Source organism: Callospermophilus lateralis, chromosome 4, assembly GCF_048772815.1.
Source record: "Callospermophilus lateralis isolate mCalLat2 chromosome 4, mCalLat2.hap1, whole genome shotgun sequence".
NCBI lineage: Eukaryota > Metazoa > Chordata > Mammalia > Rodentia > Sciuridae > Callospermophilus > Callospermophilus lateralis.
In genome coordinates, this window is record NC_135308.1 from 125,516,902 (window position 1) to 125,532,659 (window position 15,758).

Sequence of the window (15,758 nt, forward strand, 5' to 3'; positions counted from 1 at the left end):
TCATATTTAGGTTATATATTATATTCAGAATCCCAGGGGAACTAATAGAGTCCAGAAATATTGATTAAGCAAGATGAAAAATTCTTATATAGTTTCAACTGCAACAGTTTTAAAGACAAGTACAAGCTTCATTTGCCACAAAACTCACAAAAATTAATTGATTGAAGAATATCTCTTTTATGCAAAATATACATTTTACGATATAATTTGATTAATATACTGCTATATGCTGACATTGTTCCTTGATCATTTAATAAAAAAATACTTTCATTGCCAGAATTTTATATTTCTTAATATTTATAATTGAGGTAACAACGACAAAAGACTTAAAACTACGAATACTGTTCATGAATTTCTTTTAAGCCATAACAATTTACCAGAATGAAACAAATATGTGACTAAAAATAGGTCAATTTTGATAAACATACAAGTAAAAAGGTTGCAACATAATTGACAAGCTGATAACATAAGTGGTTTATAAGAGAACAATATAGTCAATGCTTATGAATCAACCCATACAGTAGAAATAAGAGAAATTAAAACAGACCTATACTAAGTCAGTATCACTGCCTTGTATAATTCACAGCACAACCTATAGCAGGCCCATGAGGAGTAATTCAAAGCAGCATGGGCCTTACTTGAAGCTTCAAAGATGTTGATCATGAGTTTGGCTTCCCTTGACGTGGGATGGCCAAGGGCATTGACCCATGCATACGTGTTGGTATTTACAGTTGTTTCATGGACACTGGTCAGTCCTACAAGCAGAACACTCATATGGGGAGCACCAGATGAGTTCCATCCACAGTCCTTTTATAAGATTTAAAAGCCTCGTGAAGACGCGAGGACCTCCTCCACGTATAACTTGGTCACATCAGGGCACATGCTGCAGCAGAAGCCTGTTTCCAGTACAATCCTTGGTAGGGCTAAATTCCACTGTCCCTTTTTCAGCAGTCAAAAATCCATGATAAATTCTGTACAACACTGCAGTCAATAACAGCAGCACCAGACAGCGTATTAATTCCTTTACCATAAATCTGTGGGTAATTACAACACTCTATGTATGGTTTTATCAAAATGATCATAGTATCTCTAAATATAGATATTTCGTCTGGGTAAATACATTGTTGTACAAGATCTCTGACATGCAGGTCATGCTGTAGGTCTCAGGGATATAGAATAATAGATGTTTCTTGGCCAATAATAAAAATGACAGTTGTCTTCCTATCAAAAAATAACCATGAGAATTAGGAATTACTCTATAATCTCAAGGATCCTAAGTGCCTTAAAAATATTTTTTTTTTAATTTCTCAGTTTATCTTATGGCATTTTCTTCCCTCACATGCCCAATACACCAGACACACTAGTGCTATTGCATTTGGTAGGGATGTGTAAACAGACTTTCTTCTACTCAGACTAAGACTCCCTAGGGATTTTGTTGGCGTGTAGTGACGAATGCTGGTTGCTAGGTAGAAGAAACTGACACTGCAGCAGGCAACCAAGTGCTGTGGTGAGATTGCTGCTTAAATCCTGCTTGTCGAAATTTTTCACAGTGCGATTAGCTTAGGTAGTTTACAGGGCATCGTTAATTTGTACACAAAGCAGAGAGGCTGCTCCAAATAGCAAAGGAGACAGGGAGACGGGATGAGGGATCCACTACTGAAATCATGAACACTTTCTCAAGGCATTTCTACAATTCATGGAGACAGATGGCAAATACAGTTAGGACAGGGAGCTAAGACAGACGGAAACAACATACAAGACAAAGCACCTGATTAAACACTGCATGAAAATCTGATTAGTCCTTTGATTCAGAATTTTAAGGCTAGTCAAAAAAGCCTCCTGTGAACACCAGTGACCTTTGACATTTGCACAAAAATTAATAAGTAAAAATAAAGGAAGGGGCCAAAAGACATGAGAGCTTTGGGTGATATTTGGCACTCTGTCTCTGAAAATGATGACAAATTCTGGGACAGGAAAAACAAAAAAAAAGAAAATGACTCCAGTACTAAGCAGTAATTCCTGACTAAACAATGCAAGCCTCGTTGGCAGTTACCTTTCTCTCATGTTTTGTGCCTTCCCCAAGTCATTAAGTAAGAGTTCTGGCCTCAGCTTGCGTGTAACCAGTAATGACAACCTCTTTGCAGTTATCTGTGTACAAACAACCAAAGACATTCAGAACTCCAATATAGCACTTTTGAAGTCAATCAATTAAGAACTTAAACTATTTTAAACAAATATTTTTATCAAAGAATACGGAGAAAAGAAACATCAAGGAAAAATTCACCCTCCTTGTCCCACAATCCATGCAGAACAGTCGACCAGTGAGTGATTTCATATCAGGAGGATGGTTCGATGAACGTACACATATCCTGAGCCATCCACAGTTCCCAAACTGCAACACTGCTTTCAGATGATAGAGACAAGATGGTCCATGCATATGAGCTGACCAGAGTCATTATTTTGTGCAATCGAGATAGGATCCCAGACATCTTCAGAATGATTTAGAGTCACAAGAAATGAAGTTCCAGTGAAGTGGTTGGCATTTGGATGCACACTGTTTTAAATATATCTCCCTGAAATATGTTTATGTATTAGTATACTGGCCAATATCTGACACTAGCTGTCATTTTATTGCAAACAGAAATCAGGGCAATTAATATGGAGAAGTAGTAGCACTACTTTAGATACTCTTTGAAGCCAGAATAAGATTTGTTAGCTACTCAAGTGGCATTTCTGAATTCAAATAGTAGTATCATGCAGGACTTACACTGTATTGATGGAACCTGAAGTAACTCTACATTTAATTATTTCCATTATGGGGTAAACAGTACTTGAGTTAGTACAATTTAGCTGATTGATGCAGTTTGGTTTACAAGATAGATGGGATGGGAGATCGAGAGCGCCTCAGAGGACAAGGAGAGTTGTAGGGTGATGTTACTGGAGAGAGCCTCAGAGCATTGCCTGCCAAGCCCGCTATGTTGTTTAAGCTTCGGGATTTTTCATATCCTTTTATGAAAAAATGCACAGACGTCAGTTGAATTCAACCAGAAAATAGACAGAGACAAACAATACCATGCAGGGTAATCAAACGTGCTATTTTTGAGCTCAAAGAATTTGTTTATAAAGAATTCAATATTGAGACAATTTATAAATCTAAAAAAAATGAAATTCACTAAAGATGTCATCCCCCCCCAAAATTAAAACAGCTATCACAAATATTCTCACCCACATTATGGCTAGTATTGACCTAATTTTGGCGTATAGAATACCAGAATGCTTGGGAATTGGGCAAAGCAATTTAAGTAAGATATGGACTTCATGTTTTTAAATTTCAGAATGTTTTTCTGAAAATAAAAGAAAAAAATGAGCTATTTTTTCTTTTCATTTTATTACTTAGTAAGCTAATAAATTATGCCTAACTTGAAGTGGACAACTCTTTTTCTAGCACATTTATTTTTTTCAGTTTTATAGGGTTAAAAGGATGATTCTTAAATAATGGCATTCAGTGCCATTATCCAAGTGGTAAAGAATGGAATGCCCAGGACTCATCAAATCAAAATTAAAAGTAAATGAAAAATGAAGTAAGAGAATTATAAATTGAGTCATAATTTCAGCGAAATAAACCTGAATTTGACAACATACTGTTTTCAGCTAACTTTTTCTTCTTCCCCTTGCACCCAGTAATTTAAAAAATAATAATAATAATTTAATTCACCTTTTCTTACCATTATCTTTCTTCCTAATCTTTTGCTGAAAATTGCCATGGACAAAACAGCCTCTCACAAACATTAGCCCAATGGCTTTCCTTACCCACTCAAGCAATCCCCATCAAGGGGTTCATGTAGCTTCTTTTATTACAAAATATTAGAGATAATTATATGATATGGGGAGTGCCTCGTATAAAGTTAGAAGCAGGACAGCTATTGACTAAAAAATAGCAATCATATTACACAGCTTCAGAAATGAACATTCTTACAACTCTGTAGAAGAAAGAATTATTACTGAGCAAGAAAATGAACATCCTTTTGGGCAACCAAAGTTGATCAAGTCCACACAATTCCAGTGAACTCTTTGCATCCTTAAGGCTACCTAGCACACTCTTTGGGCTCTCATTAGCCCACAGTGTACTTGCTGATCATGGAAGAAAAAAAATGAGTCTTGTACTTATTTTTATGTTATTTGCAGCTACTTATTTCTTTAATTATTTTTCATAATCCCTCCAGAGAAGAACCATTGCTATCCCTCCTCCTTTTGCTGGAAGAGGAGAAGTGGCTTCTTTGATTCATTGATATATGAGGGTCCAAGACAGATATGGATATAGATCGCTCTATGACAGAGTAAAGCTGGACTGATTAGGAAAGGGTTATATGAACACACTCTTTCCACATACACATCTGCATACATGACATGCATTTTATTTGGTTCTTAAGAGCATGTGCTTATTTGGAACAATGTAAAACTTACTATATGTGTACTATCCATAAATAGTTTTATTTAGCTAATATGCTTTCTTTTAAATTAAAACATAGTTAGTAGGTATAAGGAGATTGTTTTTAAAGGAACTTTTAAATTTTCTTAAAACTTATGCCTAAATACCTTCGTATTTGTAGGCTAAACAAATGCAATTGGAATCCAGTAAATTTTCATACACTAATATAAGGGGTGCTGGGAGCCATCAGCCAAGTAGGTATGACAATTTCCTTGCCAGCATACTCCCATGCTGTCTAGTGGAAGGACTCCTGAAAGGTGACCTTGCTCAAGGACCAGGGCGGATCCGTGTTTAGGGTGTTCCTGGTTTAGCATAATACGAGATTAGGGTGTTCCCCCTTTAGAATAGGGCATATCCTGCTGCCTGAGTTCCTCTTGAGTTCTTAGGGTCAGACAGTATATTTTTTGGGAGACAGAAGCCCAGTGGAGTGTGATTTTGGGCAGAGAACTTGGATTTCCCCAGAACGTGTTTGTAGGAGGCCTGTGTGAGTTCGGGAATAAAGAATTGCTGTTTGAATCTACAAGCTGTGTGGAGGCTCGTGATTTGTGCCCAGCCAGAGACTACGGCATTTGGTGGCCCATACGGGGAATGAACCCACGACCTTGGCGTTATCAGCACCAGCAAGGGGGAAGATTTAGAACTCTAAAATAAAATCAGTAGAGAGACCAAATTTAAAGGTACATGAAGGTATTCTACACAAAATAAATTTCTGAATAGAAAAAAAGAATTTATAACCTACATTAAAGGAAAAAGAAGAAGAAATGAATGAATTTGTGGTAGATATGAAAGATAACACACTAAAATGTTTAAGTAAGTTACCAGAAATGTTACTAGGTCTAGAAGAAAAAACACATAGCTATTAAAGAAATAAGCAAGAATGAAAAAGAGTTGACACAGTAAGGAATTACAAAGCCTAAAAAGCTCATGGATAAGTTTCAGATTCTCACTGATAGAAAGAATCTGTGTTTGTGAAATTAAGTTGCATGTATAACTGTTCCATGCAAACTAAATATCTTATTAATTGCTTTGCTCATGAAACTTTTCAATTTTACATTAAAACTTTAGATTTAAATCATACCTTGTAGTTTGCATAATTTCTCTAGACAGTTTAAAATACAAAATATTATCTAAAATGGGAGTAAAATTCTGGCAAGGTCCTTAAATACATAATCTTGGTATGAACATGGCATATAATACTTTATTGGATGATGCACAAAAATATAGGTATATTTAATCATATATAAAAATATGTATTATATATGTACACAAATAAACATGTACATATACATAATAAGTTAAGAAGTGCACTTCACTTAGAAAAGTATGTTCAGTATGTTAGTATTATTATCATTATTATTTAATGTATGTACATATATGTTGCTCAAATACTAGGGTAGGATACTAAGTATCTCCAAAAATATTTTAAACACTTTGCAGCACTTATGTAAATGTATTGTAGTAAACAATCAAACCCATTTAGATGATTGAAGTACATTTTGATTTAAGGAACATATACAAATAAAGGAAGTAATTATAATGGAGAAGAATCCAAAATACTTCTTATCAAAAGACACAAAAAGTGTCCTTTGTACTCTCTTTTGAGCCTAAAGATGTAAAAGCAGAGAACAATATCAAATGATCAGAAGAAATGAAAGAGGAGTATAACATAAGTGGTGAGATATTTAAGAGAAAGAGGCCATCACAAAATAAATAGTGCACACTTAAAAGGGTAACGAACTAACAGGGAAAACTGGAAATGAATAACAAATATGCACATTATTTTAAAAATCCAGTTGCACTAAAATGAAAGTTTGAATAGTTTTTCATTCGAATTTAGTCAGTTTTCGTAAGAAATCATAATAGATGTTTTCTTGTTATGCTACTTAAAAAGACACCTGCCCATCCATTTTTATTCATTCAACAAATATTTATATTCCTCTGTGTCAGGTCTTATTTAATGCCTATTGGAACTAGTAACTTATTTAAAATTGTTTTTATTGGTCCTAAAAAAATATTCTATATGCACATTTTCAAATATAGATGTGACTTTTCAAGTTATTGAAATATAGATATGGCTAAGGATCTTATACCTTCAAATCCTTGAGACATTTGGATAAGCTATTAACAAAAACAACCCACGTATTGGATGAAAGATTTAGAGTATGCTCAGTACTTTGAGAAGAAAAATACCTTGTAATTTTTTTTAATCATAAATTGCCTATCAAATTTATTCATAGAACCAGTTAGTGTGTTTCATTTTTCATAATGAAAAGATAACTTCAAAAGACTGTTGAATACATTATATTAAAATAATTAGATGAGTGATTTAATATTTACATATTACATTACAACTTCTCCCATAGGCAAATGACAAGCCAAGGAAAGGAAGAAAAAAGGTGAAATGCCTTTCAGAGATGACAACCAAGTAGGTTATTTTGATAGGTATTTCAAAATGTTTATAGGGAGAGAAGATGTAATAGAGGTAAAGAGCACCATATGCTGTGTCTTTCCCAGAAAACGATGAATGAGCATTTTATATCATTTCATATTATTTCCAGAACTTACTTCAGTGCTAGGTCACCTGTTAGGGTCTGATTAAATGCATGCCTACCTTTCCTGATCCCTCCATCAGATGCACACGTGTAATCACCTGTCGTCAGTAGGAAACATGTTTCCCCTCTTCTGTTTTTGTCTCTGGTACTAGAGCGTCTGATGGGGAGCCTTTCTGGGGGTGACAATGGCGGCTCACTTCCTGTACTGTCGTCACCTGATAACACTGGTCACAGCGCCATGCCCATTGACAGACAGTGACGGATGAGGAAATGAGACAGTACAAAGAGTTTACACTGAATGCCCATAGTACAGTCACTCGATATACAAAACACAATAATCACATCACGATAAGAAAAATAATTTTCATCACTCATCACAAAGAAAAAAAAAACTACATGGAGCAAATGGAAAGATATTGAAAAAGAGAAAAATGTTCTTTCTGCAATAGTAACTCGTTTTTTGGATTTTGTCTAAAAGAAAATTGGCTTTCACTCAACTGGTATGGACTCAAAATAACTGGGATAATGAATTAGCACACATATTTGTTATGAGCTAGCCATTTACTATGAATAGGAATGTTTTAAAATGGAGTCTAGTTAGGGGAAAACTCTTCAAGTATTTGTTTTTGAAGTTCCTTAAGAGACATACTTTTATCATTTCCTGAAAGTAATTTTCCCCAAAAAAATCTTAATAAAAATAATTCCAAAGCACAAAACTTTATGTTCAGGTACTCTATTTTGAAGTAGCAAAATATTTTTGAACATTGAGTGAAACAAGATAGACTTCTTCAAATGCCCTTGAAATAGCTATCTGTTTACTTCTGTATGCTTGCCAAAGACTTTCACATCCTATCAGCCTGGATACTAGCTTGTCATTGCAGTGCTTACCCAAGATGAGAGTGTGTCCTCTTTTCTCCATGCCCTTCTTAAGGGCTCTGCATATTCTGAGAACTGTCTAATGAGAGCAGAAATACCAACTAAACTCCCCCTTTCATGAAGACATTCTAAACAGTTTTTGGATATATACTGACAGAATTCACATAGCAGCCTATTAAATGAACATAAGGACTCTGACTAAAAAATTTTAAAAGGCAATTGAGCTCCCACCACAGCGTTTTTCTGTTTGACTCATAAAAATTCATGGAAGCTAAGGAGGGGCCTATAAAAATAACACCTGCTTTTTTTATTTGTTTGCTTCATTCATTGGTGTTATTTCTAAATGCTGCAAAATTATTCACATGGGCTCATCATAAGTCACTTTTGCTACAAGAAAATGAAGAATTATGCTTCAATTACAGGGAATGCATATACCTTAAATTTTCATGGTTGGATAAGAAACTAGTCAAACCATTGCTCTACAAAACCTTCCATCTGAACCAGGTAAAATAGACTAGAATTGACACTATTGACTATCACTTTGGCATACTGAATGTCACCTTAGAGTCAATTAAATCTAGTTTACCTATGGCAATAGAGGAGAGAAGGGATTCAGCTAATCTCAAGTAATAAATTATCCAAAATTCAATCCTGGAATAAAGTAGAGCTCAATGCATAGTGCATTAAAAAAGGAAATCCACAAAAAAATTCATCTTTGTTCGTCCAAAGCAGGTCATCTGTGCCCAAATAATGGTGTGTGATTATATTACATAAATCTCACCTTACCAAAAGGGTTATATTTAGTTACCCTATCTAATTTTATAATGATAAAAATTTAGTCAATCCTTCAGAATATTACAAAAAAAGACATTTGTTATTGAAAGAGTTATCTTCCATATCACCTCTTTGGTGGTTGGGCCTTTGAAATGCAAGCATCCATTTCTCTTAATTAACTGCTTCTTGTGAGTTAGGTTGAGATGCAGAGCACCATGTGGCAGAGATAAAACTGAGACAAACACACCAAGCCAAACGATATGGAGATCAACGTTTTGAGAATGAAGGATGAAAAATGGCCAATATCATACCATCACGTCGTGCAGAGAAACAAAGAAACATTGGCACAGAAGCAACAAAAAGGCAAAAGAAAATATTGGCACCATCAGCAAAGGGCATTCCCACTAAAGCAAGAAAACTCTATAGACCAGCTATGTTCACTTCTATTGGGGTCCATTTAGAAAAGCTGTAGTCTAGTTGTCTACAGGCCTGACATAAACACACATTTTATGAAGGAATAGGACTGAAAACTCATAAACATTTGCAGAAAATGAGAATAACTACCTTCTTCCTAAGGGACATACTGGTCTATAAAGTATTTAATGACATGCATTTGAAATTGTGCCTTACCTGATCTGTTATGTTCCAGGAGTCGGTTGTCTTTGCCCAGACATGTGTCACTCTGTGTGCTATTGCAGGCCACATTTAACTCCGTCTTGCAAAATGTAGGTGAACTTGCCTGAGGGGCAGGAGGAATGTGCTTCTTTCTTTTTCTTGGAAGTTTCTGCTTCGCCATTGCCAAGGAGTAGTACATTCCAAAATTGTTGACAATGACAGGCACCGGCATGGCTATTGTCAGCACTCCAGCCAGAGCACACAAGGCTCCCACTAGCATCCCTGACCATGTTTGGGGGTACATATCCCCATAGCCCAAAGTAGTCATGGTCACCACAGCCCACCAAAACCCAATGGGAATGTTTTTGAACTGCGTGTGCTCACTAGCTGAAGGGTCGTTAGGTTGAGCTCCCACTCTCTCGGCATAGTAGATCATGGTAGCAAATATCAAAACTCCTAGAGCCAGGAAGATTATCAGCAGCAAAAATTCATTAGTGCTAGCTCGAAGAGTGTGTCCAAGCACCCTCAGACCTACAAAATGGCGGGTGAGCTTGAAGATTCTCAGGATCCTCACAAACCTGACCACCCTGAGGAAGCCAAGGACATCTTTAGCAGCTTTGGATGACAGCCCACTGAGTCCCACCTCTAAGTAGAAGGGTAGGATTGCCACAAAGTCAATGATATTCAAGAGATTTTTGATGAACTCAAGTTTATTGGGTGAAAAGACAATACGGACTAAAAATTCAAAAGTAAACCACACCACACAGACTCCTTCCACATATGTCAAGGCAGGATCAGTTTCAATTTCATACTGTAGAACAACACTTGTGCCATTGATGACTGGTTCTGTCTTGTTTTTAACGATATTGAAAGCTTCATGTGTCTCCAGGCAAAAGGTTGTGATTGAAACCAAGATGAAGAATAAGGAAGCAAAAGCAATAAACTGTAGAAAAAAAGAAAGAAAAAAAAAAGAGTGATCTGAATCCTAATATACTTTGATCCAAATCTAAGTGCATTGATCACTGGAAATAAAAACAAAAATCAGAATATCTGGGGATTTCACTTAGATGCTACTCAAATAAAAGGAAAAAATGGATAGGCAACATTAATTAGAGTGCACATGCAATGTTTCAAGAGTTTTCTGATTATATGGAGTTTTCCTTTATGTTGGAAAATAATTTATTGAAACATTCGTATGAGAAAATAAAACCTGTTAAGACAGCATAAAAATGACTCTGAACAAATTTTTAAAAACAGCAAGCTGAAAAAAAAAGAAAGAAATTTAGACAATGGTTCTAGATATTATTTGTGATCATAGAACTTGTCATATATTAGATCAAGTTTTAAACCAATAAATATAAGGTTCATCATACACTGATGGAGATTTGGAAGTCACCCAAATTTAACAGAATCTTTCTACTTATAAATAAAGTGCTCTAGATATTACCAGGAATAAACATGAAAAAATGTAGTATATGGAACCAATTAAATCCTATCAAATTAAAGTGCAGACTTGTCCAATACAGCGAATCTAGTGAGGAAAAGTAAGGAAACAAGACTGAAAGGAGAGAAACTGAATTACAGAAGGAATTAAAAGACATTTGTCTTCTACTGAAAAAGAACCTCAAAGTGTTAGAGTCACAAAGTTAAAGTTTTTAAAAAATTCAATTCTTTATTTCATGTCTTCAGTCAATAATATATTAATGGTCATATACCTACTCATACAGACTAATAAGAAGAGATCCCACTTATAGTTCTACCATTACCAGGCACTCTTAAAAGCAATTTACACGATTTATTTATATTAATCTCAACACTATTATTACCCCATTTTACACTTGAGGAATATCAAGCCTGGAGAGTTGAAGTCACTCTTCCTAAGTCATAAAACACAAAATGATAATCCTGAGAAACTAACCTGACAAGCCTCTGTTCCCTTACCTTACCAAGTTCTCAAATGTAGAATACAAATGTGTTGGAATTCATTTACTTAGGCTGGGATCACACACTTCTAATATTTAAGATCTGAAAATGTGAAACCCAATTGTTGTAATGAAAGGCATTGCTGTAGCAGTATTCGAAGCTTTCAAAAGAACTGGCAGACTTCTAGTGGGCTCTCATAATGCTCTCAGATGTAGCATGCTAAATGAACAACATTCCTTGAACATCTGAACAAATGAAGTACTCACGAAAAGGAAATTGCCTGTCAAGTAGAAGGAAGCCTTTATTGAGAAATAATAGGGTGTATCCAAAACCCAAAGTGGAACCCCAGGATCTACTCCTCAAGCATGCCACTGGGAGAGATGATCCAGGTTTTAAGATGGAAATTGCCTCCTTTTTCACCTGGTTGAGTTTCTTTACGTGAGGGCTATGCAAAAGGACTAAATAACCAGGATTGTGCTACCCACCTTAAAGATAAGCACCCTAAATTATGGAACTGTTTCTGAGTTGTGTGCCAGTGGGTACATCAGGATTATGGACTCATATGACTGCCATTTTCATGACTTTGACTTGCTTTCCCATGAACATCTTCTAACTGTCTTTGTACATTATGATCCAGCCATTAACTTTTCTGGATGAATTGTGAGATAGTAAGTAAGTTTTCACTCAATTTTCTCTTTGTGCAAATAAGTGCACAGTTGTTAAAGTCAACTAGGTATTGTAAGACTTAGTATAACTAATATTAGCACTTTAAAAGGTGGTATCTTTTAGGGAAAGAATCAGTTATTCTGGATCATAAATTGTTTCTTAAACCACTCCTAATTTTGTCAATAGAATTCAGAGTTGCATTTATTTCTGATTCAACCCCAAATCTTATATTATTAGAATTCTAATGATACAAACTTATGGACCTTTCCCATCCTGGGTCCCCACAATTCATCATAGTCTTCAGCATTTCAGGCTAAATATCAAAACTTTTAGTGTACAAATTCTATCTGCGAGGCAATTGGAGAGTATAAGACACCTAAACTGCAATTTTCTTTCATGTTTCTATTTTATTTGGTCATTATTTTTTTCCACTAATTCTGTACTTTCAAACTCTTCCTACATTCTTATGGTGAATTTGAAGCTTTCCAGGGGTTTTCTCTTTCAAAATCAATCTCAGTGTGCCTGCCTATATCCACACAACAGAAATAATTTTATGGTGCATATTGATACTTATAAATATAAAATACTGAGACCTTTGCTCATCAGAAAATTTCCTACCATTCATTCATTCAATAAATGAGTACCAGGTGCCTATGCCACAGGTTCTTAAATTAACAGCAGTTGATAAGACACAGTCCCTTCTTTTTAGAAATTCACAGTGTACCAGGACATAGGTATGAAATTCATTCATCAACACAAAAGTTATATAATTATAATTGTCATATATGTGATGAAGAAAAACTGAAGGATACTTTGAAAGGATCAAAAAAGAACTCTATTTAGCCTGAGAGGTCATTGAAACCTCTGACAAAATGTCTACAAATTGAAATCTGAGGCATGTATAGAAGTCACCCTGATGGAAAGGGAAGATTTGTACATTCCATGATAGAAAAATATTTTTTAAAACTTCTAGATTTTTTTGATTCTACTTTCTCAATTGATTCTTGGCTGTAATATTACAGAGCCCCAGATTTTTTCATATCTCCCTCTATTGTATAGACTGTGATGTATACATTCCAATCTAGCATGGAGACTCTGCCTTTTTAAAAGGATTACTCTATTCTTGAGGAAATTTTAACATATCAGAATTATTAGCTGGGTCTTAACATGAGGCTATAAGGTTGCACTATAGAATTCTCTTGTCTTAAACTATTGTACCAGCCACATTGTTTGATATGTGAAAATAGGAGGTAGCTATTTCAGTGGTTTTTAACTTAAAGCATTATACAAATTTTAGAACATATGTATGTGTATATTTTTGATAGTTATCAATTCAATATGAGCTTTAGAACCTGATGTTTATGTTCATTAAAGAAGCCATTACATTGTGAGAAGGTCAACAGAATCTTTGTGGTTGGAATGTAGTGTCTTGATTCATCTTATGCTTGGAAACAATTTATGTTTTCTACCCTGGAAGAGCAGGGTGGCACAAAGGTTAGATTCATTAGAATATACCCAAAGAGTGTACACAAACATGAATTCCTCACCCTCACATGAGACATCAGACCTTATTGTGTGGAGAGAGGGAATCTGTTCTAACAAGCTTCCCAAGGGGATGCTATGTATACTAAAGTTTGAAAACAACTTCTAGTGTGCTTTTCAGAAGATTGATAATATAAGTTATTAAATGCATTGGAACAGGCTTCAAATTACAAGCAATTATAGCCCCTTAAGAGAATCATCCTGAAGTCTTCATAGTAATAACTCCTCTTCCTAAGAAAAGCGATGTTTTGTGTATGTTTATGTGTTCGTGTGTATTTTGACCTATTTATGATTTCTACACAAATGCTTATGAGTGGAATACATTGTCTGAATAGCTTATAAATATATTCAATTCTAAGACACAAAACTTTAGAGACCAAGTGTTGTCTGTTTTTGTAAGTCATTTGATACTTGTATTTATCAATATTTGTATTAGCATTATTTAAAGAACCACATCATGTTTTTTTCTATTTGTATAATCTCATTTGCTATTATGATAGTCCTAAATATCTTCAGTTTTAAGTATTTATAAATCTGCCGGGCAGTGATATCACTATAATAAGAAAATAAAGAATGTTAAAGAAAAAAACTTTGTTTTTTGAGGACAAGACATAATCATCTCAGAAGTAGATGATTGTTTTGATTAAACAAAAAACAGCTGGTTGTATATTTTTCTCTGTGTAAAAACTAAGGATATTAGGCTAGAATGAGAAGGTTGTAAGACAGAACAAAAGTATGCTTCATAATAATATGATACACACTTGGAAGTTGGCTTCTATCAGCTTAGGAGTGGGAAATTGCATAAGCAGTTAAAAGCCTGAAGAGAGGGAAGAAGGAAAGCTCTAAAGAAATTTAACAAGAGCCCATAACCCCTACACATGGTGCAGAAGCTGAACTTTGGAGATTATTGAATTTTAAGATAATGCTTTACAGTTATGCCTTTATCAAAAGCAAATTGATGTTGATGATTGTGGGAGGCCATCCTTGCACGTGATTTGGGTTACCTCCCTGGCTGGGTGAGAGGCGCTTAGACTAAACAGCTGTGTCAGAGCTATTCCCCACCCTTCTCCAGGTCCAAGGGCTTGTCCATGCAGAGGCGTGTCTGGTCACTGCCCCGAAGACCCAATCGTTGCCCCTGACCTTGGGATGCTTCCCCCCTTGACCTTCATTGGATGGGATTTTCCCCGGAATTTCTTGTTCCCCAATAAAAGTCCACTACCTGGCGCATTCTCCCTCTCCTCTCCTCCCGTCCCCTCCCCTCCTCTCCTCTCCACCTCGCTACCGCATTAAGTGGCTGGAGGAGGGAGCTAGGAGAAGCCATCCTGGAGCTGGTTTTAAAGGTAATTAGAGTCTTGTCTCTTTAATTTAAAACTCCCTAGCGTTTTGCTCACGGTTCAAACCTTCTTTAATGAAGCCAGCGCAGGTCGCAGGCTAGAGATGATGCTTTAAGTAATGAAAGTATTGAGTCAAAGGAGAGAAAAGAGAGATGTCAACCATGGTAGTAGGCAAGACAACCACAGAGGTTAAAAAACATAGAAGAGAAAAAAGAATGAAAGTTATCAGAAGAAATTTGGCCACCATGAGAATCCAGGAGATTTCAAAAGAATGCAACCAGTGAAATATATAGAAACCCAGTTTATTAGCAATTTAGTTTGAGTATGAAATAAATGGGCAATCATAGGGGCTTGGAAGACCTGGAATGAGCCAAAGACAAACACTTGGGCTGCATGAGGACTCTGCCCTTCATCCGAACTTAATTCTAACCTGTGTGAATATAGAAAATGGCTTCTTTTGTTTCTGGCTCACTGAATGGAGTTTAAAAAGGTAAATATGAGATTGGCTAGAACTATCTTAAGAAAAATAGGCAGGCACAGAGGCACATGCCTGTAATCCCAGCAGCTCAGGAGGCAGAGGCAGGAGGATCATAAGTTCAAAGCCAGACTCAACAACTTAGTGAGACCCTGTCTCAAAATAAAACATAAGAAAAGGGCTGGGGATGTGCCTCAGTGGTTTAGTGCCCTTGGGTTGAATCTCTGATGCCAATAAATAAATCAATTAAAAAAAGAAAAGAAATGGAGAGGGGGGAGACTTTATTTCTCCTCAACTAACTGATAAATCATTAAGGACTGAATCAAATTATATTTGATTTTTTCATCTCCTGCTCCTGGAACAGTCATTACTATTTAGTGTGGAAAGAAAAGTGAATAGAAGGATGGAAGAATTCATGAAAAAATAAGTAAATGGGGAGGAAAATTAGGTAAAGCATATTTCGGTAGGCATTAAAATGATGTGAACTAAAAGGAAATTATAGAAATTATATA

At 35.6% G+C, this 15,758-nt stretch overlaps 1 protein-coding gene across 8 annotated transcripts in view; it reads right to left on the reverse strand.

Moving 5' to 3' along the window:
• Positions 1–871: 871 nt before the first annotated feature.
• Kcnc2 (potassium voltage-gated channel subfamily C member 2) overlaps positions 872–15,758 on the reverse strand; it is a 181,505-nt gene continuing 166,618 nt past the window's right edge. The window contains exons 2-4 of one of the 8 annotated variants that reach the window (XM_076853124.1): positions 9,322–10,249; positions 7,101–7,265; positions 872–981 (exon numbers count right to left, since the gene is read on the reverse strand). In XM_076853124.1, coding sequence (XP_076709239.1) covers positions 872–981; positions 7,101–7,265; positions 9,322–10,249 — 1,203 coding nt within the window. Of the gene's footprint in view, positions 982–2,086; positions 2,149–2,869; positions 3,007–7,100; positions 7,266–8,819; positions 8,924–9,321; positions 10,250–15,758 lie in introns of those variants that run through there. The other 7 variants (XM_076853128.1, XM_076853127.1, XM_076853126.1 and 4 more) reach the window with 7 other exon arrangements.